General features: G+C 39.4%; 1 protein-coding gene across 10 annotated transcripts in view; it reads right to left on the bottom strand.

Moving 5' to 3' along the window:
* The window catches only part of SERGEF (secretion regulating guanine nucleotide exchange factor), a 244,378-nt gene extending 218,045 nt beyond the window's left edge, over nucleotides 1–26,333 (bottom strand). For 8 of the 10 annotated variants that reach the window (XR_013757734.1, XR_013757735.1, XM_079103959.1 and 5 more), the window contains exons 1-8: nucleotides 26,230–26,333; nucleotides 22,492–22,627; nucleotides 21,118–21,273; nucleotides 16,094–16,188; nucleotides 12,670–12,730; nucleotides 8,831–8,944; nucleotides 6,369–6,431; nucleotides 2,351–2,509 (exon numbers count right to left, since the gene is read on the bottom strand). Coding sequence is in view for 8 of the 10 variants with exons in the window: in XM_079103959.1 (XP_078960085.1) it covers nucleotides 2,351–2,509; nucleotides 6,369–6,431; nucleotides 8,831–8,944; nucleotides 12,670–12,730; nucleotides 16,094–16,188; nucleotides 21,118–21,273; nucleotides 22,492–22,627; nucleotides 26,230–26,292 (847 nt within the window). In the remaining 2 variants the exon portion in view is untranslated. The remainder of the gene's footprint in view (nucleotides 1–2,350; nucleotides 2,510–6,368; nucleotides 6,432–8,830; nucleotides 8,945–12,669; nucleotides 12,731–16,093; nucleotides 16,189–21,117; nucleotides 21,274–22,491; nucleotides 22,628–26,229) is intronic. The other 2 variants (XM_079103960.1, XM_079103962.1) reach the window with 2 other exon arrangements.
* Nucleotides 26,334–26,591: the final 258 nt, after the last annotated feature.

Genomic DNA, 26,591 nt, shown 5'->3' with positions numbered 1-26,591 from the left:
AGGTAATTAAACACTTGAAATGTTACCAAAAAATCATGCTCTCAAGTGGAGGTGGAAACCTTAAGTTGAGCTCCAAAGCAGCTGGAGTGACTCAGATAGTGTCAGGGATGTGGGTTCCAACCTCCCACCCCAAGGGCTGGGCTGCTGGCCCAGACACGAGAATCAGCATTAGTTACAGTGCTTGAAAGAAACAACATTTCTATGTTTTTCATTAGCACACTACCTAAATAGGTAAAGGGTTTATGGACAGACTCAACCAAACTTACTACCCATTCGGTAGTAAGTATGGTGTATTGCACTGACTCTCTGAAGACTGACTAACCATGAAATACTACCTGTTAACACCTAATTATTCAGGCTATGGCTAGTTTTTGTGCTACTTTTGTACTTAGCTGTACATCTCATACTGGAACGTGCTGAAATTTCATTACAGGTCTGTCTCCCCTGGTAGACACCTTAAAGGCAAGATTTACATCTTGTATCAGGCACGGTACATCAACAGAATCACTATTTGTATGATGGATGGATGGATGGATGGAAAAGTTGTTCATCTCCATATTCTTGGACTTAAGTCTATCCATACATTCTAGTAAGAAGGCATGGCCTGTGTCTTTCTCCTCATTTCTCCAAGGCTTACTACATTGCTCAATAGGTGGCTAATACATATTAACTACTTTGGCTGTGATCCTGAATCCAAAGAGACAAACTGAAGCCTTCTATTCATGAAACAGTGAGTCCCAGGAAAGAGGTCAGAAATTCTAGCTGTCTACCTTGCTTACATGCATTTGAATGTCTAGTCTCTTTTTAACTAGAAACAGTTTGCCAAAGGAAAATAAGCACATTCTCAAGCAGTGAAGTCACAGAAGTGAGCAAGAGCAATGTAATGGCTTCACAAGAGCTTACTGTCTGAAAGAAAAAAAAGACAGATATCAACAGGTACATAAATAAGCAGCTACTATGCTCAATGAGTCTATTCAAGCAAAGCTTCTCTAGATGGGCACAATCTTTAAGCAGTCTAAACTTCTTTGAGACATAATTTTCCTTCAAATGAATGACAATTCCTTAGATCATCTTCTGAAGTGGTAATATGGAAATTTTACTACACACAATTGTTATATAGGCCTTTATTCCAGAATGATCATAAAATTTTTTAAAATATCAATTAAAAGCATCATAGAAATCAACACTTCAAGTCCGCTTGTGTAAACAAATGTGTAGTATGTGTGACTTACCAAAAACAGCAGAGGCTGAATGAAAACCTTTAAGAACCAGAAACTCCTAGAATAATAGTCACTAGGTATCTGGGAATCTAGAGGTAGATGGATAGCTAGCAAGCTGGACAAGAGCAGGCCAGGGAACTCCTGAAGTTCAGAAAGTCTTTACATATTAACAGACCTAAGAACTACAAACTATCTGTCCAAGGAACTCTGTGTAAGTCAGCAGAAGATCTTGGACAGAAGGGATGAAGAGAAGCCAAAAACACAAAGTCCAAGAACAAAGTCAGAAATATGAAGGCCAGGAAAGAGATCCCCTAAGGGAAAGATGGGAAACAGATGAAGACTCAAGGAAAGATGAAGATGCCAAAAGCTGCATGGTATGATATTGTAGCATCTGAGGGAATAGGAGATGCCTGAAACAATGTACACAGTTTATTAGGGTCAATAAAATTTAAGTCAGAATGTCATGTCAGCAATAATTCAAAATAATGTTACTGCTTCCATCTTATCTTCAAATATTTACTTTAGCTGAACATTTTCTTTTTCTTTTTTGACCAGGGGCGGGTACCAGGGATTATTAAACCCAGGGGAACTTAATCACTGAGCCACATTCCCAGTCCTTTTTATTTTTTATTTTGAGACAGGGTCTTGTAAGTTGCTTATGGCCTTGCTAAATCGCTAAGGCTGGCTTTAAATTTGCATTACTCTTGCCTCAGCCTCCCGAGTTCCTGGGATTAGAGGTGTGTGGTACTGCACCTGGCTTCTAATTCTTTTAATTTAGACTCAAAGGTGGAAATGCAAACAGTCATCTCCTCAGCTCTATTAAAGTAAGGACTCCCCAAAAACCCTGACAAATTTCTGGGTGACGCTTGCTACAGTGGATTCCTTTTCAAAACCTCAGACTCTTAGGATCAGAAGAAGTTAACCTAATTCAGTCTTTTTGGATACAAAACTGTGATCCATAAAGGAAAAGTCACATATATAGCTGATAGCAGACTCAGACCCCAGGATTTTCCCCTTCCAGTCCCTAAAGTTTTTCATCAGCAAAAATCCTTAAGCCCTAAGCATTCATGCCTATTTAGACAGTCCCCCAGTGGATCTTTTCAATACCAAATTTTCTGATGCATTCTCACCTGTCTGAGCAACCAGGTGTGTCCACCCACTCCAGATGGCAGTGACCTTCTCATTCTGAAAGCAATGTGCTTCTATTTTCTGGGGCATAGGAAGGAAAGCAGCCTGGGTAGCCAGTTGCCCATGCTTGTTACTTCCCCAAACATACAGCTCTCCTGCATCTTAAACAGAAGAGAAAACAAGGTGAAGGAACATTATTTGAAAATTATAGAAAATAAAACAAGTCTGAAAAAATGGCTGAAATAAATTGTTTTTTACTTATACTACAATGTTTAGTAGGGCCAAGCAAAATACAAAGTACATGTGTGGCATAACAAAATGTAAGATATACGAAAATTCTACACATAGAAAACAAGGTCAAAATATTCTTAGTACTTTAAGGAGTAAGAATATGGTAGTTATTTTTCTTCATTCATTCAATAATTCATTCATTCAACAAATATTCATCCCACATCTACCCTCTATGAGATTTCTCTATTTTTACATTTTTAAAATATATGCTTATATTTCCTTTGGTTTGGAAAGATGTTTTAACTTGTTAAAATAACAAAAGATAAACTAAGTTTAAACTTTAGAAATATAGAGTATTTTTATTGTATGTCCTGTTCAGCAGAAAATATAATGCTACCACATCGCATCTGTGCAGCACTTTAGCTCATTTCAATCTCACAATAATCTTTTGATGTAAGCAGAAATGACTGTCATTGAGATTTAACAGAAAAAAAAAAAAAAAAAAAAAAGCAAATTCAGAGTCAAGTGACTCTGGCTTCTATTCCTGGATCCACTAACTAGCTACTGACCTTGGACAAATCACTGCCTCTCTAAGCCTTAGTTTCTCCAGCTGAATAGTGGAAAGGAGAGTAGTTGGTCCAGAAGGAGAGACAATATGACTGATGACACTGGAACAAGAACAATTGGTGGCAACTGTAATAAACCAGAAAGCACATGCCTGTCTAAAAGACACTCAATTTCAAAAATATCTTTTAGATGAAAGATCAAACAAAATGAAGCCATGACTACTCAGTTGCTCTATAAGCTTTCTCAACCCTAACACTTCAAGATTCTAAAACTGTACTAATAGCACTAGCCATATGTAGCTACTGAACACTTGAAATTGTGGATAGTCCAAACTGAGATATCTTAGAAGAGAAAAAATACAGAATGAACTGCAAAAACTTGGTTCAAAAGAGAAGCGTACCTCATTAATAATTTTCATATTGATTACACACTGAAATACTATTTTGAATATACTGAGTTAAAGTAAATATATTATTAAAATTAATTTCCAACTATTTCTTTTTACTTTTTGAAATGTGGCTTACATTTTATTTCTATCAGACAGCACTGTTCTAGAAGATAAGTTAATTAAGCCTAGAAGATGTTAAATGACTTTTTTCAAGCTCACATGGTTAATAAGAACTCATGGTCAATAAGGGAACTAAAAACTAAGTCAGCCTCCACTGCATTTTGTGACCTGCCAATAAAACTTTATAGTATTGCTTGCCCTAGGGCAGCTGATATATTTCCAAAAACTGATCAAAAGCCAGAGTATCATGATAGGACATTAGAGCAGGGCTCAGGGTTCTCCAGTTCAAGTGCCATCTACTACTTGATCACTATTTGACACTGGGCACTTCAGTCCACATTCTGGGAATGTTTCTTCAACTCTAAATGAGAGTATGTAAATCAGTGAAGCCTTTTTGCCACCCAGGCAACCCTGCGGCATTGACATTCTGCAGTTTACTGAAGTGAATTTGGTATATTTCATTCTCAGAGAAAGGGCAACCTCCCTGGACATCACCAAGGTGTGCAAAGTGTAAGAATCCCTTATAAAAGGGCAAAGAAGCCCCTTCAGCAAAATACCAATCCATTAAATAGACTGGTAAGCTATGAAGATGCAACTGGTGATGAGGCATGCATTTGTATTAAGCCTTAATCTCTCTTGGTTCATCTAAACTATCTTTTTGAAAGACAAACTGTCTTTCACATGAAGATCATTACACTGTTGCATCAGCAGGTAAAATTAAATTCTGCTGCAATGCCAAAGAGTTACACAATCTACAAGGACTCCAGAAAAAAGGTCTAAAGAGCACTGAACAAAATCCAGAGTGTTAATAGATGAGAAAGGAGGGCTATTAATCTTGACAATTTTTAAATCACTTTCAAAATCCTGAAAACCAATTCACTTTATGAATATACTAAAAATGACTAAATGGACACTTTAAAATGATTAATGTCATGAACTAATGTTATGAATTACATCTCAAAAAAGATTTAAAATCTACATGTATAAAAAACATCATAAGAACAGTGCCCACACTGAAATAATTCACTAATCACAGGATTTTTTAAGAAATTGACATTAGCAGGAGCTTAGACATTTTCTATGGTGTACATAATGTCAGTCATTTCAAATTGTTTAGAACAAAGGAAGAACATCTGCCTCTTAGGCTACTTTTACTCTGAGAGAGAAGCCCTCCCTCCCTCACTGACTGTGGGCTTGAACAAGTCACTTCTCACCTTGGAGTCTCCAGTTCCTTTGTAAAAGGAAAAGTGGAACGACGTACTCAGTGGAGCTGCACTTGGAATTCATTTCAGATTAACACTTTTAACAAACATAAATCTAGCTACTGTGAGTCGCACACTAAAAGTGGGTGTTTCTTTTGTTACTTGTTCATTTTAAACTCATTAAGCAACAAATTATGCATAGCTCAGAATTTGTAAAGTATTTACTTAAACTCTCACACTATGATTCTAGTGCTCTGGAAACAGCAAAAGCGTCTCAGTTGGACAACACTGTAAATTTGATGTGGGAGAATGCATGTCACTATTAACTATGTACATACCTTTTCCACATAAAACACAGAGAACACTAAGTATGAATATCTCTCCTTGTGCTTAAAAAGGAAATGCATTCAATTATGTGTGGAGGTCTTACAAAATATTAAATCTCTGAGAGGTGCAGCCTCCAGTCTAGCCCTACCAGCAGGGAACAGGACAATATGAGTCAAAGCAAAAGAATAACTGCTGCCTAAGAAACAATGCAGTGCCTCCTAAGGAAAGTCACTAGAAAGTTCATACTATGTTTGACAGGCATGTAAAATGGATGGACACATAGCTAGACAGAGAAGTAGAATGTGAGAGAAAAAAAAAATAGATTAGAAAAATGGATATATGGAAAAATTGGAATAAAAAGATAAAACAGAAAAACACATAATAATATAAAGCAGATCAGAAAATAAAACATGTAGACTTATTTATATACAGGTAGATTAAGTTAAAGAATAGATGAAAGAAAATAGAGCTATATATAGGTAAGCTAACAAAAAAGAGAAAACAGATAAATGAATTAAAAAGATATAGATGGATAAAAGATGTTAGTTTGAGATTAAACAGCTAGCAAGTATAGAAAGATAGAATTTAGTTATATTAGACACAGAAATGGATCAGATAGGTAAGACAGCAACATGTCGTAAATGTCATATGCCATGTAACATTTCAGTCAACAACAGAGCACATATACAATAGTATACACCAAATATCCTAGCTGTGTAGTAGACTAGATTGTCTAGGTTTACGTAAGAATATTCTATGATGCTCAAACAATGATGAAATTGCCTAAGGATACATTTCTTAGAAGATAACCCCTTCATTAAGCCACACATAACTATATATAAATTTACTGATGATTGTATGATTTGACCATTACAAATATCCTGTGAAGGTATTCTAGTCCTTCTTGTACAATTGAGAAAACAAACTAAGAGGAAAATGAAGTAAATCTATGTTTTATGTGAGTGCTTTACATGTATTATCATACTTAATCTTCACAAAGTATTTTACAGATAAGGAGAAGGTCAAAGAAATGCAAAGGAATTTGCATTAGATTACACCAGTGGAGCATCAGAATTCTGGTTCAAAATCTACAACCTTCCCTCTGTATCTCAATATCAGCACTTCGGGTCATCACACTCAAAACTCTTGAATACCATATTAAACTGTGAAAGAGCTGATACCTACCTGTTAATGAAGCTGAGTGGTCTGAGCCAGCAAGAACACATATTGCTTTACAATTCTCTAGGCCTACAAAAAAAAGTATTTATTTTGAATTATGTTGATAACAGAACAAATTGAGTGGAGGAGGGACCATGAGCCAGCATCACCTAGGTGTGAGGAGAAACTCAGCTAGCGCAGGCAGGTGTGAGTCAGCAGCATTGGCCAAGAAGATGGCTGCATGGTGGGAAGCTGGGACATACTAGGGAAAGAAACAGAGAAGAAAATATACTGAGAATAAAGAAGACAGGTTCCTCACTACCAGAGAGGAAAGGAAAGGTTCAAATATGAAAAGGGGGAAAGTTAGAAACAAAATTACAATATTAGGTGGTAATTAGAAAAATCAGTATAAATTCATGGTTCCTAGAAATAGGCAGGTGTATGTGTATAAAACTGTGTGTGTATGTGTGTCTACATTTCCTAGCTCTGCTGAGTGAGAAGCAATGACATCTCACACATTCAGCTACTGTCACATGCAGGATGTAAATACAAACACAGGCCTCCTCAGGACACAGAGAGAGAGCCAGAACTTGAACTAGACCTCCATCTCCAAATCCAGTACTTTTACTCCCTTAATTCCACTGCCTTACTGACAAGGTAGCATCCCAATCGACCCTGCTAGAAACTGGGAAACCATGTACAAACACGTGGTGTAGCATGCAGATAAATGCAGTCTGTTCCATAACTCTATTTCTGAAGCTTGTTTAATTAACTAGTGTCTGCATAAAAGACATCTTTAAGTATCCTGTGGAATGATAATAAAACATTTCCACCCACATTCACCAGAGAGGAATCCTGGGACACTAGTAGCAAACTGAAAAGGGGACAGTAAAGGATCTAGCTCCAGAACCTATGAAAACAGGGTGAAGATGGGAGAATGAAAAGTGAAAGACTTTGAGGGCAGGAAGTTAATTATCCATTCTAATTTTTCATCAGAAAACTCTCCCAAATCAACCCTTAATCTATTATTCCAAGCAGATCTTATATAGGTTAAGTGAAATAAAAAACTTTTATTCCTTCTAGTTACTCATCCTGTGGTAATATACAAAGAAAAATGACATAGTTCTTGACCCTTAAATGCGCATAATCCTTGGCATACAAGAGAACATAACCAATTCATACAAATACAATTCTCATGCTATCCATGCACATGAGGAAAATGCAATGGATGCTAGAAGAGGAAAGATTCTTTACTGAGAAAGTTTATCTGAGCTAGGCCTTGAAAAATTCTTGGGATTTTCCCAGATGGGAGCATGAAGGAAAGGCATTTCCGGTAGCAGTGTGCCCACAGGCTTGGATGCCATGAGAAAGCAGGAAATACCTACGGAGCAGTGAACATCTTGAAAAAGAAAGAAAAAGGTTTGGGGAGTGTTGAGCACACCCTCCCAACTGAACCCTTGGGCTTCAGAAAGCTAATCCCAGGCCCAGGTGAGAGAGACTCTAGAACTTAGAAAAATCAGGATGATCCCAACACTCACGTACATCGCTCCCACCACAGCTCCCCTTTCCTATTCTTTCCACACACGCCTCCACCATCCTCAAAAACCCCTCCTTTGTTCTAAGTTAAAGAAGAGCAGAGGCCTTTTGCACAGGTTTTTCCTAAAACCAGCCCTCAGTAAATTAGTCACAAAAGGCAGAAAAAGAGATAAAAACGTGGTGCTAGACAGAGAGACAAAAGCCCACAAAGAGAAGAGAAAACAGAAAACAAGAGCCGAAAGAGAGACGGGGATAGGAGAAGAAAGGAGGGAGGCTGAGGAGGAGAAGCCCCTACAGGCCAACTGACCAACAGAAGATCAACCAACAAACCTATGAGCAGGAGGAACTCTTTTTACCTACTCCCTGTGTTTTCATATAAAGACCTCCCTACAGGAGCATTCCTGGTCCTCTCTACATCCTTGATCACTCTTGCTTCCCTTTTGGGAGAAGAGGGCATGTGAGAAGTTGCACACAGTCCTTCTGGGTTCTCCCTTTGGAGAGTGTCTGCCTGCACAGAGGGTGCACATTTCTGTCCTTGTGGCCATGCCACACGCTTAGCAGAGCCAACTCTTCACAGCTGCTCCAGTGCCTGGTAGAAAAGTTCAATATAAAATTCAGAATTTACAGGCTCATTATTAACTGCACACTGTTTCCAAACACCTAAGTCATAACTTTCAAGTAGTTTTTCACAGTTCTAGAGCTACCATTTTGATCTTCATTATTTGATTCTCCATCTTTTGATCTCTATCTAACTTGCATCTATCTCTCAATAGGACCCAAACTCTGGCAGTCAAGAGAGTTACTTCTACTGGGCCTATAAAAATTCCAATGAGACTAATGTGCCAACTGATAGAGTTAAACAAAGAGATTAAGAAAAAGCAAAAGTAAAAAACTACCCATTTCCTGCATGTCTACGTCTCTACTTCTTCACAAAGAATAAATAAGGGCCTCACCTGTCACTCTGCTTGGTTCCCTTGCTGTCAAAAACAATGGGAGGGTCTGCCCAGGGCATGACCGTCGTCCAGATGATGCCAAACCAGTCCCCCACTGGAACACGATGCCACTCACTTCCCAACAGAGCAGAAGAGAAAACAAAGAAAACACACATTAGGATAAAACCAAACTGCCCTTTGAACCTCACTGCTATGGGAAATTCCTAATTCATTCAATATTATGGAGAAGTTCAATTGCATCAAGGGTTCCTATGAATGGTCACAGGAATTAACTCCAAACCAATCAAAACTCCAGTCATCAGGGCAATCTAAGACCATCAAAGAGAATTTCATTCAATATAGTAAAACTTCATTTAAAAAGTTTTAGGACACTTCTTCAGAGTCAAATCACTAGAATGTTACCTTGCTCGTGGTTAGCCTGAGAGGGTAACTCAGACTCTAAACCAACAGAAAGGACCTTGAATACCATCAAGCTCATTCCTCGAATATACTAGATTAGGAAACTGAGACTCTGAAGAGAGGATTGTGATTTGTACAAGGTCACACAGGAAGGTAGGAGCGAAGAAAAAGCCAGAACTTAGCTCTCTTGACCGTTAAGGTAGTGCCCTTCCCAACACACCAAGATGAGCTCAGAGATTCTTCATTGACAAAATTAATGAATACGTATGACTGCAAGACAGGTCAAGAATCATGATTCCAGTGGAATGGTATTTTATTGCCATGTCCACTGAATCTCATATTCTGAATCTCATACAAATACACAAATAAAATTCCATGTTTTTGGCCTACATTCAGATGTGTGAAATTGGACTTATCATCCAACACCAATGTTAAGTTCTGCTCCCCTGGAAGCATTCTATAACTAATGGTCCTTTGGGCTATAAAGAGACAAGTTCGTTTAATGAAAAATAAGGTATAACAATGTGAAAAAAGCAAAAGGTTATAGTAAAACAAAACTTACAATTCCCTCACAAATAAATTTCAAAGACAAAAAAAGAGGAAAAATCTATATATTAAAAGAACTTTCACAGGCTGGGGCTGTAGCTCTGCGGCATGTGTTTGGTACTGGGTTTGATTCTTAGCACCACATAAAAACAAACAAATAAAGGCATTCTATCTACAACTACAAAAAAAATTTTTTAAAAAGAATTTTCGGATAACTGATAAAGGATTAATATCCACAATATATATGAAACCCCAAAAATTCAACCAAAAACAAACCAAAACTCAATTTTTAAATGGACAAAGAACTTTCCCCAAGAAGATACATTTATGGTCAATTAAACACATGAAAAGATGCTCAACATCACTAATCATTAAGGAAATGCAAATCAAAACCACACTGAGAAAGCAGCTTACACCCATTTGGATGCTACATCCAACAAAACAAGAATCCCAGAAAACAAGTATTGGTGAGCCCATGGAAAAATGAGAACACTTGTGCACTACTGGTAGGAATGTAAAATAATGCAACTGCTATGGAAAACAGTACAACAGTACTTCAAAAAGTGAAAAATAGAACTATCATGTTACCTAGCAATTCTGCTTCCAGGTATATGTACAAAAGAATTGAAAGTAGGATCTTGAAGAAACATTTGACACTCATGTTCATACCAGCATTATTCACAATAGCTAAACCATGGAAGCAACTCAAGTGAACTTTGACAGATGAATGGATAAGCGAAGTGTGGTACACACACACAATAGAGTATTAGCCTTAAAAGGTACAGAAATGTTTCTGGGCATGCTATGCACACCTGTAATCCCAGCAGCTCGGGAGGCTAAGATAGGAGGATTGCAAATTCAAAGTCAGCCTCAGCAAGTTAGCAAGACCCTAAGCAACTTAGCAAGATCCTGTACCAAAATAAAAAACAAAAAGGGCTGGGGATGTAACTCAGTGGTTAAGTGGCTAATCCACAGTTTAAAAAAAAAGTACAGAAATGTTGACATGCTATTTCATGGATGAATCTTGAGAACTGTATACTAAGTAAAATAAGCCACTTACAAGGAAGACGACTACTATATGATTTCATTTATATGTAAAGAAACAGAGTTGTTAAAACTATAGAGATAAAACGGTGGTTTCCAGGGGCAGCAGGTAAAGTGGGGAAGAGAAACAGGGAATTATCGGGTACAGAGTTTCAATTTTGAAAAATAAGAAAAGTTCTGGAGATCAAAAGTGATAATGATTGCAAAACAATATCAATGTGCTTAATACCACTGAACTCTACACTTAAAAATGGTTAAAATGGTAAAATCTATGTTATGTGTACTTTGCCACAATAAAATATTCAAAAGGAATAAATGTATTTTTAAAGAGATTTGAAATATGTATCAACTAATTATAATACATGGACCTAACTTAGATCCTGATTCAAAAAACTACAAAAACATGTTATGGAAGAATTTAAATACCAACAGGATTCTTACTGCTATTATAGAATTATTATTCATTTTTTTCAGGTTTGATGATGGTAGAATAGTAACATTTTCAAAAAGAGTACTTACTTATCTTTTAGAAATACATGCAGAAATATTTACAAATTAGATGGCAGAGAAGAGGCCTACTTATAGTAAGTTAATCAAATACATAATGCAAACTATACTACTCTATAACTGGACAGAAATACATAATACTTGTGCAATCATCAATGTTTTGCAAGTCATCTGTATGATAAGGGATTAATATCTAAAACATACAGAACTTCTTCAACTCAATAGCAAAACTTTTTTAAAGGACAAAGGAAATTGAGACAGACATTTCTCCAGAGAAGACATATAAGTGACTAATACTTATATGAAAAGACATTCAACATCATTAATGATCAGAAAAATGCAAATCAAAACTACAATGAGATCTCACCTCATATCTGTTAGGATAGCTATTATTTAAAAAAAGGAGTGTTGGTGAAGATAGGAAGAGACTGGAGGCTAGTACACTGTTATTAGGAAAGCAAAATAGTGCAGCTGCAACAAAAAACAGTATAGAAGTTCCTCAAAACATTAAAAATAGAACTATCATATGATCTAGCAATTCCATTTCTGGCTATATAACCCAAAGAACTGAAATCAAGATCTTGGAGATCTCACGTTCTTTAGCTTTGCACACAAAAGCCAAGATATGGAAACAACCAAAGCAGTCATCAACAGGTGAATGGATAGAGAAAGGGCAGTACACATACAATGGACTATCATTCAGCCTTAACAAAAAGAAGGAAATCCTGCCATTTGTGACAATGTGAATGAATCTCAATGATAACATTCAGATACAGAATGAATACTGCATGATACCCAGTTTATCATGCACATGCTGCCTCCCCTCTCCATCTCACTTACATACAGTCTCATCACCCACTCATGGTAAAGGAAACAAGCTCACATCAAGCTTTGAAATTAATACAGATTAAAATCTACTAGAATTGCAATGCAATTCTCTGAGAAGATCGTGGGCCTTGGAATTTGTACCATCCCAGACTTTGATCCCAGCTCTGCCTTTTCCCATCTTACAATGTGCAACCTTACACAAGCACTTTAACCTCTCCAGGCCTCTGTTTTGTCACATGTAAAACTTCAACTCACATGACTGCCTGATTGTAAGGATTAAATGAATCACACCAAGAAAAATCTAATACCACATCTAGAATTAAAAAAAAAAAAAAAATTTTCCTTCCTTCCTCCTACTATAGGCTTTCCTGCATGACTTCTGCCCGACTTCCCTCCTTTTAATCAAAACTACAACAGGGCAGGACCTTTGAAATACTCCTTAAAGTATTTTTCTCCTAAAGCTCAGTTCCTCCTTATTAACACATCCATTTAGAAAATAAAGGAAAAATGATCACCTGTAGCAGCTAAGGCATGCCTCAGTCCAGCGGCAACACAAGCAACCTTTTCCCTCAGGAGCTGTCAAAACAAAGAAAAGGACTTAGATATCAGAATCGTTCATCTATAAAATTTTATGTAATTCATGCCCAAGTACAATGTAGCATGGTCTTCAATATGTGTTAGACTGACTGTAAGGTTTTCTTCTCCCAATAATTCTATCCAGAAATACTTCTATATTTATCCTTAAAAGAAAAAAATACTTAAAAAATATCATATCATAATGCTTCACAGGGCTGGGAGAGACCTTCAAGGTCATCCAGTCCAGGGATTAGTAAATGTTTTCAAAAAAGGACCAGATAGTATATACAGGTCACAAGGTTCTTGTTGTACAACTCAGTTCTGATACTGTAAAAAAAACAGATATAGAATAGACAAAAATGAATGGACACAGTTGTGTTCTAGTTTTTCCACTTTTGATCTAGTCCAATCCCTCTCCAATGCTAGAAACTCCTCCATGACACCCTAGCAGGTGGTCATCCAACCTCTGCGCAACATCAACCTCCAGTGACACAGGGCTCACAACCTCTACAAGTGCCTGCTCCATCTCTGCACAGTTTCACTTATCTCTTTTGGTGAAGCCAAACCTATCTGCCTGTAGCTTCTGACAATGCTTTCCAAATATTTGAAGACAGTTGTCATGTCCTCTCTAAGACATCTTGTGGTGGTTTTAAAAATAGGCCCTCAAATTCTTTGATACTACTCACTTCAAGATGTAGAGCTTAATTCCCCTCCTCTTGTGTGGGATGGACTTAGTGACACACTTCTAATAAAAAGAATAAGGAAGAGATGAGTGACTCAGAGAGGAGGTGATAAAAGGCAGGGAGACTTTCTGCCTGGCATCTCCATCTCTCAAATCACTCTTGGGAGAAACCTCCCTAACATGTCTGAATATTCCTTTGGAGAGGCCCCCATGGCTGGAACTGAAGCCTCCTGCCAACAGCCCTATGAGACAACTTAGAAATGGCTTTGCCAGCCAGTTTCTCCTTCAGAGACTGTATGTACACCAGCTGACATTGACTGACACCTTGAGAAAGACCAGCTGGATGGTTCCTTAACTCCTGATTCTTAGAACAATAGAATAATGATTATTATTTTAGGCTGCTGGGTTTGGGGTAAGTTGTTATGTAACAATGGATAACTAATGTACATCTCTTCTTTAGGCAAAATATCCCCAGTTCCATCAGCTTCAAATTCTCTCTCCCTCTGGTTTCTTTCCTGTAAATACGCTTTGGTTGCTCAATCTCTCTCTCTTAGAGGAACTGTAAATGCATCAATCACTGACCCCAGGAGGCTTTGTTACACTTGTTTATTTAAAAGTACAGAGTATCTTTCTTAATTTTAGGAACCTCAAGGGCAAAGTCCAAGACTTATTTCCCTCTATTCCCAGGACCTAAGCACCAACTCCACATAAAACATAACACCCAAATGCAGTCTGGCCAGCATAGAGGACAGAGCTCTGGCCTTCTTTCTTCTGGAGACTATACTCTGTCAGTGGAGTCCCCAGTCACATTAGCCTTGGGTAAGATCAAATCTTTCTGTTAATAAAACTTGAATATACCTTCCCTTTAATTTTTCTGTCATCCAATATATTTTAACCATTGTTCCTCTGTCCTCTTTAATTATATGAATTATAATTAAGCAAAATTAATTATAACATATGTAGGTTCTTACAAGGCCATCTACTTGCAATTGGGAACTATAACATTTCCCACAGCAGGGACTACAAAGCCTAGACTTGTATGCATACCATGGGAACTATTATCCCCAAATAACACACCTCAGATCAGCAACCCAATTCAACAAGATGACAGGAGCAGGCCCAAACACTCTCCAATGAAAAGAGATTGTCTACTCTCAATAAGAGTTTAGGAAAATTAGACAGAAGTGAAGTAGGTGGTGAACTTATTTTAGATTTCAGCATATTTCTTTAAAAATTCCATAGTTCTATGGCGATCACTTAAAATATAAACTTTACAAAAGTGTACATTTTAAGTTTGATGAAATGAAGAGTTCTGAACTAGGGTCATGAGTTCTGTTTCAGCCAGGTGTAGCTAGTTATTCCAGAAGCTTGGGAGGCTAAGGCAGAAGGATTTCAAGTTTGAGGCCTGCCTCAGCAACTAAGGGAGGCCCTAAGTAATTTAGCAAAACCCTGTCTCAAAATAAAAAATAAAAGGGGTTGAGGATGTGGCTCAGTGGTTAAGTGCCTATGGGTTCAATCTCTAGCCAAATTTAAAAAAAAAAAAAAAAGAGTCCTTTTTCATACTTGTACTATATATGGAAGTCACTATCAACTGGTGGGGCAATGAACACTTGAAATGTGATTTGATCTGACCGAGACATACTGTAAGTAAAAAACGAACACCAAAGTTCAAAGACTTAGTACAAAATAAATATAAAATATCTCAAGAATAAATTTTATATCATAACATGCTGAAATGATAATAATGTGGATGCACTGGATTAGTTTCAAAGTTATTAAAGTTAATTTCACTTGCATGCTGCAACATGAATAAAACTTGAAAACCTCACATGAACAGAAAGAAGCCAGATGCAAAAGGTCAACTATGGTACAATTACATTTCTATGAAATAACCACAACAGGCAAATCCATACAGAAATAAAGTAGTTCAGTGGTCACCAGGGGCTGAAGGACAGAAGAATGGGAAGTGACTGCTATTGAATAGTTTCTTTGATAGTGATGAAAATGTTCTAAAATTATGTTATGGTAACAGTTGCTCATATCTAGACCATACCAAAATCCACTGAATTCTACATCTTTTTTTTTTGTTTTATTTATTTATTTTTATGTGTTGCTGAGAATCAAACCCAGTGCCTCATACGTGCTAGGCAAGTGCACTACCACTGAGCCACAACCCCAACCCCTACATCTTTTTTAAACCAGTACATTTTATGTGTATGGTATCTCAATAAAGCTATTATTTAAAAATTAATTTTTGTTTACTTTTTTAATCAAGGCTACTAGAAATTTTTAAATTACATATGGGGTTAACATTATATTTCTGTTGGACACCACTAGCCTATAATGCTTAATGTCTCTAGGCAAGTCACTTTAATCTTAACCTCTCTCTCACATAATTCCCATTATTACTAATCTTAAAATTGTAAAATGTCACTAACATCCTTGTAGGATACATTACTTTATTATTTTAGTTTACAAAACTTTAGACTGTGTACAAGGACTAACAGAAGAAGTGTTTTGTTTTTTTGTTTATAACATCAATCTCCCCAAACCAATTTTTTCCCAGAAATATTTATTTTCATCTCAAATTCTGCTACCCCATGGATTTTTTTATGGGTAAGGATAACTGTAATAGCCTGGAAACACTTTAAAAGGACACAGGCAATGTTAGATGTCCTCACCTCTATGGCCTGGGGAACCACACATCTTCGAGGCCCATGAGGGACTCCTAACTGGCCAAAGGAATTGGATCCACATGATAGAACTTGACCATTTTCTGCAAAATACAAGTAAATAAATTGCAAATAAATTGCCTTATAAAGTAAGACATTTGTGACCCAATGAGTGAATACTAAAGTGTAAGAACTGCAAAGGGATGAAAAGGTATAGAGATGCTATCTTCAGTGCATTCAGATCAAATTTCTTCTAGGAATGAAAGTACTGGGCACTGGTAAAGTGTCTACATAGATTGTCTATTACACTCTATCATTAATGGCAGATTATCTGTGCAGAACGCAGCCCAGCACCTAGTACTGGAATGGGAAGATACTTATTTCCCACTTTTCAAGTTTTCATGTGACAGCATTTCCATCATTGGTTTAGATACGAGGTATCCACCAAAATCTCCTATTAATACAGGAAAATTCAGAGGTTAACTGATTTAATTATTAAGAGAGCTGTAACTTAATCAGTCCATCCTAGTTTGAATGACTGGGTAGTACCTATAGACAGATAGGCATGACTGGAGGAGATAGGTCACTGGGAGACTCCACAGAAGGATGTACCTTCCCTGCAGGCCCTTTCCTCTCCTTCTCCCTCTCCCTCCACACCACCCTCTTTCTCTCTCTGCTTCCTGGTCCCACCATGAGCAGAGCAGTTTTCTTCTACTAGGTCTGCCACCCATGCACTGCCTTGCCTTAGGCCCAGAGCAATGAAATCAGTTGTCTATAAACTGAGACCTCTGAAACCATGAACCCGAAATAAACTTTTCCTCCTCTAAGTTATTCTTGTCACGTATTTTGGTCACGTGACCAAAATGGAAATGGAAAGTCCAATGGTCCACTTTCAGAATACAATATTAGGCCTAAAATGTAAAATTATTTGAGATATAAGAAAAACTGCTAGAGGGGAGAGCAGAGCGGAAAGTTAAAAGTAGTTTAACCAGAGTAGGACAAATTCACAGCCCCTTGACAAGCAGAAGGGAAGGGGAAGGGTTAGGCCTGACCAACAAAGATAAACTATGTATGTGCCAAAATACACTCAACCCGAAAAGGCCTTCCTGCCATGAGAGAAAAAAGGGAGGTGGGGACAACTAAAGGTACATTTATTTAAATAAATCGATAGGAAACAGCAAAATCTAGGCAACATTCAAGAAGACTGTATACCACATAGTACTCAGTCAATGAGGAACAGAGGGACGGGCAATGCACAGTAGGGAATAAAATGCTGATTGTAATGGCTCTGGGTGTGCCTGCTCACAGACCTGATTTACAAGACTGTCATTAAATCTTTGCTTTCTCTATACCTTCTATCTCTCAGTTCATTCTTTGGTTTGGACAGGTGAGTGTTTTTTACAACAGCAATGCAAAAGCTGACTTAACAGAAATCAGTACTAAGAAGTGGGGTCATTGCTGTGAGTAACCTGACCATGAGGTTCAAAAGTCTTTGGAGATGGTTTGCAGGAGGAATTTTGAAGCTTAGAGATGCAAGCTGGGGCTGGGGTTGTGGTTCAGTGGTACAGTGCTTGCCTAGCATGTGAGGCACTGGGTGCGATTCTCGGAACTGCATATAAATAAATAAAGATCTATCAACAACTAAAAAAAATTTAAAAAAAAATGAAAGCTGGAAAATCTTTAGAATATTATAAGCAGTTTAATCAGTGATTCTAGTAGGATCTCAAAAGATCAGAATCCCAAAAGGAACATGGACTGTGTTCACTAGGTTTCAGAAGGAAATGAGGACTCTCAGGAATTGGACTAGAGGCCACTCATATTATATTCTGATTAAGAACTTGGTTACATTTTACCCATGTCCTGAGACTGTGTGAGGCCAAATTTAAAAGTAATGGACTAATTATCTGGTAGAAGAAATTTCAAGGCAACACAGTATTTGGTCAGTGACACAGATATTGCTGGCAGCTTTTAGCCAGGTTTACTGTGAGGAATGGGAGAAACCAGAGCCAAAGGATTTTAAAAATTTGCAGTTTGGCCAGAAAAGTGCATGTAAAGCTATGGTCGAGGAAGTTGTGCTTGTTGAAGAGATTATTGCCCTTAAAGAATGCTAAGTCCTTTTGCAAAGAGACCATAGGAAAGAAGTTTTGAGGATATCTCAAGAATTTGCAAGACCACATCCGTTACAGGTTCAAGGGTCTAGATGGGAAAATTACTTTACAAAGAGATCATGGGAGCACCCTGCTTACACAGGGGGGCCTCGGAAATTGTTTCACTATGCTGAGCCACAAAAGCACTCAAAGGTCACAGTGGCCATGATACAGGGGGGCCAGGTACTGCTTGAGCCAGTGACAGACCTTGACATCATCCACATGGTGCTGCTTCTGCAAGAATACAGGATGCTTGAGTTAAGGGGTCATGTAGGCTTCCACCAAGTTTTCAAAGGAAGGCCCGGGAAGCCAGGTAAAGTACAGCAGGGTCATGGCCCCTGTGTGTACCCCCTGAGAGGGTGATATGTGAAGGTGAAGTCAAAGCTGGAGAGCAGACCCCAGGAATTAAGAGAAGTCAGTAAGATGGACTGTCTGCCAAAAATATGCCACTGGTTGCAGAGAAAGCCAGGCTAAAAGCCCATGTGCACTAAACCAGGAAGGAACTTCCCATGCCCTTTGAAGAGCACATCATACAAATGTGTATCCGAGATGCTGTACATAGTTATAGGCAGGGTTATGGGACCAGTTTGCCCAGCTGGGTTTCAATCTTGCTCTGACCTCAACACTTCCTTCTATGCTTCTACTCCTCCCTTTTGAAATGGGACTGTTCACTCTGTGCCACTGTATATTGGACAAACTTGCTTTTGATTTTTATAGAGACTCACAGTCTTGAGTCTCAGATGAGACTTTGGACTTGGGCTTTTGGATAATGATAAAAGTGTTAAGACTATGGGACTAGTGGAGATGAATTAAATGCATTTTACATTGCCAGATGGACCTGAACTTTTGGGGGTCATGGGGCAGAATGTTATGGTTTGAATATGAGATGACCCCCAAAATCTCCTGTTAATGAAGGAATATTCAGAGGTGAAACAAGTCAATTACGAGGTGAGACCTAATCAGTCCATTCGAGTTTGAATGACTGGGTGGTAAATGTAGGCAGGTGGGCAAAGCTAGAGAAGGTGGATCACTGGGGGCATTTGCTGGGAGGATGTATCTTCCCTATAGCCCCTCCCTCCCTCCCTTCCCCCACCCCCCACTTCCTGATCCCACCATGAATTGAGCACTTTTCCTCCACTGGGACCTTTCCCCATGATGTGCTGCCTCACCTTAGGCCCAAGGCAATGGAGTTGGCTATCAATCAACTGAAACCTCTGAAACTGCAAGCCCCAAATAAACTTTTCCTTCTTTAAGTTGCTCTTGTCTGGTATTTTGGTCACAACAATGCAAAATCTGGGATATAGCTCAGTTGGTAGAGTGCTTGCCTCACATGCACAAGGCCCTGGGTTCAATTCCCTGCACCACCAAAAAAAAAAAAAAAAAAAAAAAAAAACCATGTAAAATCTGATTAAAACAATTATTATAACATTCCAGACCTTTCTCCTGGCCCCTGCCCATAATCACTGCCTTCTAGAGACAAGGAGTCACCTAACCAAAAGTGAATTTGGGAAAAGGATGGGACATGTGTGGTTTGGCACCTTCCTCTCAGGCATTCTAGGCTGACATACAGTAAGGGTTTACCCTATAGGAAAGGCCTAGGGTTGGGGGTGGGAGAGTAAGAAAGAACCACTTGGCCTCATAATTAATCCTATCTCCCACCTTAGCCCTTATCAGTAAAAAGCTGATATTTGGATCTCCAACTCTGCCCTGTCTCACAATTGGTTCCAAATGTGAGCAGAAAACAGCATTATCTATCAACTCCTACAACCCTGACACAAGCACATAATAAGCACTTCATAAACAACAGCAAACAATAGCTACTATTTAGAATTCTACATATATAAGGATGCATATGTGATGTGTGTGTTGCTGATCAAACCCAGGGCCTCTCCCATGGTAGGCAAGCACTCTACCGCTATGTTACATCCTCAGCTTTCTATGGATTCTAATAAATACTGTCAAATTCAACACATAATAAATACTGTCAAATTCAACACCTCTACAAAAGAGAAATGGTGACACCTGAGCAGCAGGGTCATAAAAGATGGGATAAGTTCATCAGACAGACTAGCACAGCTGTTCCAAACAGAGAGAAAAGCATGCATTTGTTTAGTAGTCCTAAAAAGAAAAGTATAGGAATTGTGGAGAATGAGAGACAACAGAGATAAGTAGGGAACAGTTATAGAAGATCATGTGCTAAAAAAGCTTGGGATGCAAGTGATCATCCACAAGGGCAGTAGAGTAACATGGTCAGAAGATGCCTGTGCCAGAGGACTAAAACAAAGGTCAGAAATTATAGGTGGTTCTTCAAATCCAGAATGTCCAGCTACAAAGGGCAAAGCTGAACAAAGAAGTCAAAACTGTTTTAAAGGAGAAGACACCTGACAAAGTTACTACCACCAGCTGCTCCCATGAGCATTATTTTATTAACCCTTTGACCATAGCCCTCTACATTTTATTGTCATCTAGCTTCAGAGACCAAAAGTTCTGTCCAACCATATCTTTGTGTGTGTGTGTGTGTGTGTGTGTGTGTGTGTGTGTGTGTAGAAGCTGCCATCACTGCTGAACACTCTCTACTTCCTCATAACCCTTAACTGGCACTTCTGACCAGTTAGCCCAGGCACACACCTACCAAGAATGTTTGGGACAGGAAGTGGCCACCTAAGGTGATCTAGTCCCTTCCCAGTCTTTTGAAAAAGTTTTTCAGCCCAATTTCAAATTCTTTTACCATTCAAACTCTCTTGTAAAGGTACTCTGCAACTTTCCTTGGCAACCAGAGAGAATATTTGAGTAAAGAGGTTTTCATTTTATCAGCAGTCACTACTGCCACACTATTCTCACCCAAAGTATTTATAGTCATAAAGATTTACCTAGGAGTGAACTTACCTGTGAGTATAATGGTAAAATCCCAGCCACAGGCCACCTGTTGAACAGGACAGCCAAGAAGGGATTTGCAGAGGGTAAAATACAGAACATCCTCTGTGTGACCAAGTCCCAGTTGCCCATCTTTGTTCAGGCCACAAACAAAAAGACCTCCTCCATCTGCAAAATAAAGGTTTTGGTGCACAGGAGAAATCACAACTACCAAAGTGAGCAAAGGGGATTCACTACCTGAAGTCACAGATAAATAACTTCCTCACCCAATAAACATTAATAACCCATGCATGTTCTAGAGCCAAACAACACAGGGCCAAGGACCTCAATTCTAATATCCAAATGGAAACTCCACATCTTGGAGCAGAGGTCAATCAATCTCAAAATGGAGCAGCAACTACAACAAGAAGGCCAATGTTCATTCAATAGTAAAAATGTGGGCTGGGGAAATAGCTCAGTTGGTAGAGTGCTTGCCTTGCAAGCACAATGCCCTGGGTTCCATCCCCAGCGACTGTTCTAGGAGCTTTATGTACGAGGTCAATTCATCCTTTAGACCCAGTATCTAGGGTCTACAATACTTTTAGAAGCCCATGAGAAAATTTAATTTCAAATTGTTTTAAGATGAAGAAAAATTATATAATAGTAATGCATATGTAGTACAAAATCCAGTCTGGGTTATATTCATCTTTACACAAATACTATTATAAAATATATTTTTTATAAAATGTAATTTTTAATATTTATTTGTAGAAGAAAGGGTCCATGAAGACAAAAGTGTGAAATTTATAATGCAGCCCTGTTAATTCACTGATTCTCCTAATCCACCACTGTTACCCACCCCATATAACAGATGAGGAAAATAAAGCTCAGAAAGAGTATCTGCCCAAGGCCACACAGCTAATCAATCATAGAACTTGGATTTGAAGCCAGGTAGTTTGATTCCAAGCTCATATTCTGAACCAGCTACAAATGCCCTGCCATACTATAACACTTATAGTTCTTGTTAAGCACTATCTTAGATCTAACAAGATTCTTGCTCTCAAGAAATATTCAATCTAACTGCAAAGATTTCTCATGTGAAAGTTAAAAAGTAATATATGGTATAAAACATGATACATGTTGCAACGCTGTCACTAATCAGCCTGTGACTTCAAGCAATTAGTTTTCCTCCCTGAACCTCATTTGTATAACATGGTGGGTCTGAGGTGGCCCAGAAGATCTCTGAAGTTCTTCTAGCTCTAACCATCTAGGATTCTCCAATGGTAATTTGGCTCTTTCAGAAAAATGTTTTCCTCTGCAATATACAAAAGGATGAAAGATGACAACATTACAGCCCAGGTGAAAATGTGTAAATAAGAGTAGCTATCTACTTTTGAAGGAAATCACCTGTGACAATTGCAGAGTGGCCCCCGCCTCCCGTGATCATCCTGACACACTCAGGTTTACAGAAGTCATTCAGCTGCTGGGGCAAAAGCACATCTTCCTTATGGCCAAGGCCAAGTTGCCCATAGCTATTTGCACCCTAAGGATAAAATAAGCCAAGGATGAAAAAAATATAAGAACCATATTGTCAATGTCTATTTACCTATCCCATTTTTCCTTGCCTTGATATCCTCTTAGAAACTACAACAATTACAGTTCATTCTTAAAATGTAGGTTCTTATATGCAACCCTCATTAACACATCAGCCCTCATCTCAGGACACCATAATTTCCATTTTAAGAGAGATTCTTTGCATCCACAACTTATCCAGTGATAATCTTCACCTTTCCCTTCCAATGCTCCCACACCCACCTATTGCTTTTGGGAGACAGCCTAGGGCTTCCTTTTGATAAAAACTAATTACCTAAGGAAGCCAAAGAAAGTAAAATGAGGGGGAGATGAGAACAAACTGGGCAGGAGATACTCTGGAACTTGTTCTTGATTTTTTTCCTCATACCTTCACTGGAAAACTGGCAACAACTTTCTGTAATCAAAGTTAGCTAAGGATTTTGTTCTTTCAAGCAAGGTGCATCATTATTTGTACAATGAAAAAGACTGGCAGTGATCTCCAAGGGTCTTTCGAAGTACAATGATTTGTGACTCCAAGATTAACATGGTAAGATTCCTATGAGGGAACAGAGCTTCCCTTGGTAGGCCATATATCTACTGTTGTTATATTACAATATAATTCCATAATCCCTAATCTGAATCCCTCACAGTTAGATATACTTCAGTAAAAATTTTTACAGGTTTTAGAAAAGTAATATGGTGTGTGTGTGTGTGTGTGTGTGTGTGTGTGTGTGTGTATCATATATTCCGCTATAAAGTTCTAGGGCAACATTCCATAAGCAAAACAGTAATACTTTTGCAGAATATAAATAACTTTATGTGCAATAAGTTTTGGGTTTTCAGAATTAAAGATAAGGAACATGGACCTATAGGGAGAATATTATTAAATTTCAGAAACTCTTGTAATTTTTCAAGTTACCTATTCCACATTGCTCCTTCCTTCTAAATGTTTGTTTTTGAAGTCTCCTAAATGAGGAAAAGTGATTTACAATAATGCATGCAAAACATAAAACAAAATCTTCACAGCCATCCTGGGCTGCAAGGACTCCAAGATGGGAGAAGAGCACAGGTCCCAGAGGCCCTCAGAAGCAATATGAACTCCAACTAATGAATATTCTGCATACTGGGCATTCACTCTTAACTTTCACAACAGCTAAGGATGAGGACATTATCACTCATTTTACAAAGAAACTAAGGCTCAGGAAGTTTAAGTAACTTTCCATATCATACTGGTGGGTAGGCAACAAGTCAGATTTCACACTCCTTTCGATAGTGTCTATTAAGTTAAAAAAAAAAAAAAAAAAAAAAAGAGGCCAACTACGTAACCCTATCTAAAATAGTACTTTATCTCCTCTTTTTTGCTTTTTTAAATATGACTTTACAGCATATGTTTACTTGTTTACTGTCTACCTTCTCCACTATTTGTTTTGCACACTATTTCCCCTGCATCTGAAACTGTGCTGGCCTAGAAAAGATGTACATTATTTATACAGTGAGTGAATATAAGGTTCTATAGGTCCCCACCTAGGATCAAAGACTGTAGTACAGTATGAAGTGTAATGCACAGGCACAGGATTCCCCAGTCAGCCCCAAATCTCAGTGGCTATCCCATTACCAGACTTGTAGACTGCTGAACATGAGAGAAAAGTGAGACATGAGCCTTCTGGGGTTCCAAATTATGGCACCAGTTTTTGAAAAATGTAGCAAGAGGCCCTAAATCCAAGCTAAGGCAAAATGAAGGAAAATTCAATTCCATCTTTATTTGCATCCCTTCCTTGCATTCCAAACACACCCCACTCCCCTCCTCCCTCCCTCCCTCCCTCCCCTTCTCTCTTTCTCTCTTTCTCACACACACCCCTCAAGAAGTAAATCCCCTGTAATGGACTGAACTGTGTTCCCTAAAAGTCTTATGTTGAAGCCCTAATCTTTAATACCTCATAATATGACTGTATTTGGAAACAAGACACTTCAAGAGGTTAATAAGGCTAAATGATGAGGTCATAAGGGTGGGACCCTAATCCAGTATGACTGGTATTATGAGAGACACCTGCAATGCTCACAAAGAAAAAGTCACACTAGACCTTAGGAGAAACCAAAACTGCTGATACCTTGATCTTTAACTTGGAACCTCCAGTACTGTGAGAAAATATATTTCTATTAAACCCCCCAGTAAGTGATATTTTGTTATTGCAGCCCAAGCAGATTGATACATGCACACACAGATTTCAAAACAGGAAGAACACACCATCAGGCCTCCAAGCACAGGAGCTGGGTGAATTTCAACAATAATTTTGTTTCAATACATTCAAGAATATATATGAAAGACTTTTTCTATTAAATGTTTCCTCTGTTCACAGACACCAGTCTCCTGATTGGAAAAAGCCAGGAACTGCAGATAATCTCCATCTCCATCCCCAGCTCAAGTGCCACCTTAAAGAGGTCAGTCATACAGGCCACATCATCCACTCTCTTCTGCCAAACTGCAGCCTTACGTTCAACAAGTACAAAGCATATACTGATAATTATTTTTTAATCAGTCAATAAATGCTGATTTCAATACCAATACAGGTACCAATTTCAGTACCAACACAGGTGTTTTTGCTTTTTTAAATATGACATACGTGTGTATGTATCCTCCCCAATACAGGTGTTTTATGTTAGCATGTATCCTCCCCAATACAAGAGTTGGAAGCTTTCACTCCTATTTCCCAAAAAAACAGTACATGTGGCTGACACACAGGTACTCATTCATTTATTATTTTTTTTAATCAATAAATATTTGTTGGAGACCTGCAAGGTGCCAGGCACCAAGAGAGGCACTGTGAACAAGACAGACTCAGTGCTCACCCTTAACGACGCTTACATTGTAGCCAAGGAAACTTAAGAAATTGTACCTGCCATTACAACTGTGATGCGTACTCCCAAGAATCACAAGACCCAGTATCTGCTTTGCTCCCATGCATGCATGCCACACACTTCCGGGCACAAAGCATCCTCAGTCCCAGACACACATAACACAGCTCTGTCTCGCTAAGGCTCGCGACAAGCCAACACCAGCTCAGACTCCCACGCCTCCAATACTGGCAAGATCTGGTCGCAGCAGAGTGTCCGCAAATAAGCACACACCGCGGGCCTCACATCCAATGGATGCTCCCGATGGCTCGGTGGCGATAAGGAAGGGCCTCCATCCTCCAGGCAACCGGAGGTGGGCTGCACAGGTAGCCCCGAGGGCTCTGGGACCTGGCGATCCTCTCACCACCCGGCCTTCCACGCTTGCTTCCCAGGAGCTCTCCAGGCCGGAGGCTCTGAGGATCAGACCCCCTGACCTGGGGGCAGGTTCCTCCCGCAGCGCCTCAGCCCCTCCAGTCTCCACACACAACTAGCAGGCCCCTAAGTCGTCCGGTGAAGACCACTCACTCCCACGCTTTCCTCAGTCCCAGCCCAGAATCCTCCAACCCAGACCCGGGCCAGGCCCTTGGCCCTCTTTCCCCATTGTCGCCCACGCTGACAGCCCCTACTAGCAGGCCTGGGAGCCTCGAGGGCCGCCCCGTGCCCGGGGGCGGAGTCACGTACCCAAGCGAAGAGCGCGGGCGCAGCGGGGGCGGCCTCCGAGTCGGCGCGTGGCTCGCGCTCCATGCGGGCACGCTCCGCCGGCGCTTCCGGGAGGGGCTGGCACGGGGGGGGCGGGATCGGCGCTGCGCAGACCCCGACGCGGGGGCGGGGCTGGCGACGCTGAGGGGCTGGGCTGGCCCTGGAGGCGGGGCCTGCGGTTGTTCCCTGCATCTCAGGAGCCAGTTGCCGCCTGGCCAGACATGGCCAGACACCGCCAGGCCCCGCCACCCTGGAAGTGTACCAAGGCCATTCCGGGCCCCTGGCTTCTGGGGTGCCTGCCACTTGTCTCTCCCGCCCTCGCATTCTCTATTTATAGTAATAAT

Source organism: Sciurus vulgaris (genome assembly GCF_902686455.1).
Source record: "Sciurus vulgaris genome assembly, chromosome: 11".
Lineage (NCBI taxonomy): Eukaryota > Metazoa > Chordata > Mammalia > Rodentia > Sciuridae > Sciurus > Sciurus vulgaris.
This window is presented reverse-complemented; position numbering and strand designations above follow the sequence as displayed.